Raw genomic sequence first — 6,548 nt, 5'->3', positions numbered from 1 at the left:
TGGAAAAGAATATTTTTAAAGCATTGATGTAAAACAATATAGGGGGAAGGGGTTAAATAACTGTATGTTCCCACCCTGTGGACCCTGGGCCGACTTTTCATTGGGTCTTTGAATAGCGTCGTAAATAGAAACACAGCCAAGTCGCTACAAAAAGCAGAAAACAATTTGCTAGCAGACGAAAAAGGTCCTCAACACTATATCCAGGACGTTATCTGATTATATATCTATACTTATACATTTATTTTTAAAGAAAAGAGTTTCTGAAATTTTAGAAATCATTAATATACAATCATAGTTATTTAGGGAAATTGGTCATTTACAAATTACGTCCACAAGAACAAACCCTAATTATGAGAATCTGCTCATATTAACACATTTTTTTTATATATGATTGACGTCAATGGGTTATGTAAGATTTTTAATTTTAAATTGGTTCATTAAAAATATTAATTAATTTTTGTATGCTAAGTCTGCCAAGTTTACTGTATAGAAAAACAGTGCAGGACTTTCTCTCAAAACACCGGGACAATATATCAACCCTCCCCCCTTCCTATCCGTTTTGTAAAAAAAACAAGGGGAAATAGCTCATATTATCTCTCTTTTCCCTTTTTATGAGCACAGAACATCTATTTTATAACTCACTTTGTCCGTCCATGATTTATGTGCTGTGCTACTTACGAATGTTGTCATACTAAAAATAGAACAAATGCGTAGCAATATCAAAAAAACAAATTTGGAATTCAGATCCATGAAATTAATCAAAATTTATACTAAATTTATTCAATAAATAAGCAATTTTGTTAAATATATATACATTTTATTATATATTATATCATATACTTAATATTTTATAATTTTGAACACTTTTTTACATTTTTATGCACAACATCACAACATTTTTTATATTCTACTTTTTAAGCACCTTTTGTTTCAAAAACTATTCTAATACAGCACATTGGATGGTAAAATATTTTCCCCCTTTTTAAAAAAAATGTTTATTATAGCTTGTTAATTGGTGGGAGTAAAGGGGTGTAGATTAATTTACCTTCTCATCCTGGTTCTAATATAATTATAATACAAGAGCAAATATAGGACAGAAGCAAGAATACTGAAATCCAAAATAAAGATGCTGCGCAAAATGGTACACAAAAAATGACGTCATACTATAAAGTTGTCCAATGAGAGGCCAGTATACATTGTAATTGACCAATGGTAAAATATATACTCGCCTTTCATTGGTTATTTTATCATATGACGTCAATTTTTTTGTACCATTTTGTGCAGCATCCAAAATAAAAACATGTCTATTTCATATTTGGAAATCTAGTAAGACATAACCTAATATTTATTAACTTTATGACTTATGCTCTTTTCTGTCTTTTATTTAAACATATATAATTAAAGCAATAATATAATTACACAATTTATGTCTGGTATAATAAGTCTAGGATATAAATAATATTTGACTTAATGAAATTTAGTAGACAAAAAAGGCCATAAAATACTTTAAATTGATTTAACGTACTTTGTGTTTTTGTTTTATAGAATACTTGTGACTGTCCTAATATAATACAAAAGCAAACATGAGCGCTGAGATGATTTTATTTTTTTTTCTCACGTGAATTAATTTACAGTATACAAGTTTTATTAAATAATAAAATAAAATTTATAAAAAAAAAAGAATGAACTAATAACAACAAAAGCTAATATAAAGTCGTTTTTTGAGCTTAACCTCTGTAATCATTAAATGAAACAAAATCGCATCAGGCTAAAATTATAATCTTGTTCTGTAATTCAGTGTCATGCACATCAACTTCGCCTGTACCCTATAATTTACAAGGTAAATGTGATAAAACTAAACAATGTACTCTGGTTTTTCCTCAACAAAGGATACGTTTAATAATCAAAATTTCAGTATGACTTTGAAACCAAATTTATATCCGCCAAATCAAAACCGGTTCTCAGCAATACTGAAAAATCATGTATATCATCGTATTACAGACAATTTTCCAATAAAAATAAAAATCCTAAAATCAATAGCATGCAGTTTTTAAAAAGAGGTTTAAGTTTTCATTTAATATCCGTGGTAAGCTGTCTATAATACGATGCATGAATAACTGTTATAATTCACACAACTATGACATGAGGAGCAGCTATTAGAACAGCAGCAGATAGAACCAGAGTAAATCCAGTAAAAGCTAGAAGGCACAAACGGTCCAATACCTAGAATAGTTTGATTAGAAATCATAATATTGTGCTAAACTAATCCTGAAATAATTAGAAATTTTTAATTGGGTTTGAAAAGTAAAACCAGGAAAGTTATGTCCAGCAGTGACAAATCTTTAAAAATCATTAACTGTAATGTTTAAGCTACATTTATTCTATTTAGGTAGAGTTTTGAAATGCCTCTCTTAAAGTCCGAATTTGAGTAGTGATAATTAAAGTTTTTAACATTCAAAGTACATTCTACATTGCTTATCTTTCCCTACTATGCCTTTAACATATATTGTTGTTAACTGGGTTTACATTTCTAACTTTTTTCTTAGACCGGCTCATACTCTTTACAATATAACCTAATTTACTAATTATTATTCATTTATATGTAATAGACCTACACCTAAATTCATAATCAACATTTTTTAGACAATACTTCAAACAATTAAACAGACGTATAGACTGTGAGAGTAAAAGTTAAGGATAGCTACGCTGCCCAAAAAATATATTTACCATGGCAGCAAATTTCCACTCAGATTCTATTCTAGCAGCTTCAGCATCTGCTCGGATCTTGTCGGCAACCACACTGATCTCGCGACGAATGCACTAAAATAAGATTTATGTAATTTTAAATTTTAATCGTTTATGAGTCTAAATCTATTTGTAAAAACAATCTATCAACTACATATTAAATACCCATTAAACTACCTATTTACTTCTCATAAAACTATCTATTAACTACCAATTCACTACCTATTAATGAAATTTAAAACTATCAATACAAGTACCTGTTAATTATCTATAATACTTCATATTAACTATATTCAAAACTACATATTAACTACCATTCAACTCCTCAGAAGACTGTCTAATTACAAATAAACCTAATTGAAAACCTAAAAATTCCATATAAAAAAAAACTACTACCACAAAATAACAGTAGGAACAGCAAGACGATCCTGATTACACCCACTATTACTACCCAACATTTACCGGAAGTTCTCTCTCTATAGATCCAGGTACAGCAGGATGATCCTGATTACACACACTACTACTACCTGATAATTACCTGAAGTTCTCTCTCTATAGATCCAAGAACAGCAGGATGATCTTGATTACACCCACTACTACTACCTAATAATAACCTGAAGTTCTCTCTCTATAGATCCAGGAACAGCAGGATGATCTTGATTACACCCACTACTACTACCTAATAATAACCTGAAGTTCTCTCTCTATAGAGCCAGAAACAGTAGTATGATCCTGATTACACCCACTACTACTAGTACTACCCAACAATTACCTGAAGTTCTCTCTCTATAGATCCAGGAACAGCAGGATGATCCTGATTACACCTACTACTAGTACTACCCAACAATTACCTGAAGTTCTCTCTCTATAGAGCCAGGAACAGCAGGATGATCTTGATTACATCCACCTTGGCTCCTTTCACTTCCACCAGGTGAACTAAAATTAAGTTGTAATGTTTTTCCTTTAGAGAATGTTTTGGATCATGGAAAGAAAACGAAGTATGGGTTTCGTCGTATTTTTACAATAGCAATGGATAGGTTATTTTATGTTTGGTCAATGTTTCCCGCAGGGTTGGAAAAAGGCTCCGCATGGTTAGAGCTCCCCACTAGGGTTAAGTTAGAAGAAAAGCTACTGTGAAAATATGACGAAACCCGCTACTTCGTTTTCTTTCCATGATCCGAATGTTTGTTCATATACTTATTTTTTTTTTTTTTTTTTTCTAGATGCAATTGATAATGAGTATTTTTCACTTGAAATCTATTTCGGAAATATAAAGTAGACTTTTTCCTTTTAAATTGGATTGAGAAAGATTTCTAACCGAGTAAACAAAATTTAACAAGCTAAAGAAATTAGCAAAGATTCATTAGAAGTCACTCTGGAAGCTATTTGTTAAGATATACATATAAGCTGGAAAGAATTTTAATGTTAGTATTTTAATGTATCAAATTTTAAGGATTTTTTATAAATTCGTTTTTTGTAAAATTCTTTATCTAAAAGCGGAAATACAATTTAAGTTAATTAATTTTGACATCTTTGATTGGTGGATTGAAAACTATCTGCGCTCTGATTGGAGAAGCTTAAATTTTGTAAATCCTTTAACTAATTAGAGCGCAGGTAGTTTTCAATCCACCTATCACGGATGTCAAAATTAATTAACTCAAATTGTATTTGCGCTTTTAAATAAAGAATTAAACAAAAAACTTATTTTATAAAAAAGAATCCTTAAAATTTGATGCAGATTTCAAATCTACCTCTAACATTAAAATTCTTTATAAAAAACTTATATATTTATAGTGTCTAAAAAAAAGGGATATTTTTAAAAACTTTTGGCCGAAGTATCCCGAATGACATCATTTTAATGCTTTCCATTACTATAATATGACGTCATTCTAGATACTTCGCCGAAAAGTTTTTAAAATTATCACCCTTTTTTAGGCACAATGAAGAGCTTCATTTTGTCATTTAGTAATAAAATAAGGGCAAGTTAATATTACAATTTCTTATTTATTTATGGTGAATGTCCATGATCTTAATTACCTTCTTCATAATATTTTGAAAAGAAATCAACCTTAATTGTCTAATTTCGCGTAACATATGTCTCATTTAGCAATCAAAAGAATAATAGAAAAACAAGTTGGTTCCTAAGCTGATACGTTATTACAATGCAACAGTGGAGTAATAGATTGTTCAATGAAAAATCTGCTGGTAAAACAGAAAATATGACAGTTTGAGGAATTCTCGTTTTATTTGTCTTCATTATATATTACATTGTTTCTTTCATAAGTTTTACAAAACTATGTCTGCAAAATAGAAATATAAGAATAGAAGCATATTCTAAAAATCTAAGAAGGAACATTTCTAGCAGACAAAAGTATTGTTTAATTTCGACTAAAGCTGATGTGGATTCTTAAAAAATGATAGACTCGCTACTCGATAGTGAGGCAAAATTATTTTTGTGAAAAATCATCCAAAAACACATTAAAAATCTACAAAAATTAAACATAATCATATGTTAATAACCCTTTTAAGATTTTATTTAAGTTTTGTAAATTTTTTTATTCGATTTTGGAGGATTTTTCACAAAAAAAAATTTTGCCTCACCAGCGAGTAGCCAACCTAACTTTTTTTAAGAATCCACCTCGTTTCGAAGCTTTCAAATTTAAACGAAATTTTTGGGCAATTAATTCTGATTCCGCAAAGCTTTCTACTAAGAAAACATACTGTTTACAGCTGACTTTTATCTATGTATGAAATGAAAAAAAATCATGCATTCGTAACAAGATGTTTACAAAATTTCAACCAATGAAATTTAATGTATGTACCGATGCGATTCTCCTATTGGCTTAATCAGACATTCCCTCTCTTTCTTAGTACCTTTATTGTCTGCAATTTTGCAATAGATAAATGACATTGTATATGTATACATATAAACAAGGCATTTTATCTTTTGAAGTTTTTGTCACACATTCAGAATATGTATTCCATAAATGATAATGATTTCATACCCATCCAATGAAATATGTGTTTTTGTTCCTTAAAAAAATAGAAAAGTAAAGAAATCAACATAAAAAATTACACGCTTCAGAGTTAAATACTTCCTGATCTGCAAGGTTTGACGTTGTGAAAACTCTTACTATATACAAAACAAATTTCTTTTGTATACAAAAATTTAAAAGCGAATAACATTTGCATTCGCTTGCATTAAAGTTGTAATAAAAATATAGGAAATGAAAAAAAAACATTCTATATTAATTGACAAAAAAACATACTCAGGCAAAGTTTCATTAGCTGCATTTTTTTTTAATTTGTGGGCAAAACTGAACCTATTCTTACTGTAATGTTTTTAAACATACCTTTGTTCGACCGTAACGGATAGAGGTAATCGTTAATTCAGGCATGTTAAAATCGTCCTATCCACTCAAAACTTTACATGATGATTTTGTAGCAATTAGGTACAATGTATATAGGTTTGAAAATTATCTGATACGATTTTTAATCTTCATGTAGCCATAATCAAATTATTTAGAGACATAGTACAAATAAAACAAAAAAGCACTAATTCAACATAAGCTAATCTATTCCTATCCCTCACATGTTACTAGTGCCAAGTACCTATGGCTAAAATTAACTCTTATTGACCTTACTTGGCGCCCAATGGTAATTAAGACAGAGAACAAAAAATGCCACTTAATTGTCCACTCACTCTCATTTATCCTTTGATACTCTACATTAAGATATATAAGTTTTTCGGAATTTTAAAGTTAGAAGGAGATATGAAATCTGCATCAAATTTTGAGGATTTT

General features: G+C 29.5%; 1 protein-coding gene across 1 annotated transcript in view; it reads right to left on the bottom strand.

Moving 5' to 3' along the window:
- Positions 1-766: 766 nt before the first annotated feature.
- The window catches only part of LOC145333789 (neuronal acetylcholine receptor subunit alpha-7-like), a 55,975-nt gene continuing 50,193 nt past the window's right edge, over positions 767-6,548 (bottom strand). The window contains exons 14-16 of the mRNA XM_080179027.1: positions 3,597-3,681; positions 2,728-2,820; positions 767-2,223 (exon numbers count right to left, since the gene is read on the bottom strand). Of these exons, the coding sequence (XP_080035153.1) occupies positions 2,128-2,223; positions 2,728-2,820; positions 3,597-3,681 (274 nt within the window). The 3' untranslated portion in view covers positions 767-2,127. The remainder of the gene's footprint in view (positions 2,224-2,727; positions 2,821-3,596; positions 3,682-6,548) is intronic.

The sequence above is a fragment of the Acartia tonsa genome, chromosome 2 (genome assembly GCF_053477335.1).
Source record: "Acartia tonsa isolate MP-2025a chromosome 2, ASM5347733v1, whole genome shotgun sequence".
In the NCBI taxonomy this organism is placed as follows: domain Eukaryota; kingdom Metazoa; phylum Arthropoda; class Copepoda; order Calanoida; family Acartiidae; genus Acartia; species Acartia tonsa.
The sequence above is the reverse complement of the archived record's forward strand: the minus strand, read 5'-3'. Positions and strand labels throughout refer to the sequence as shown.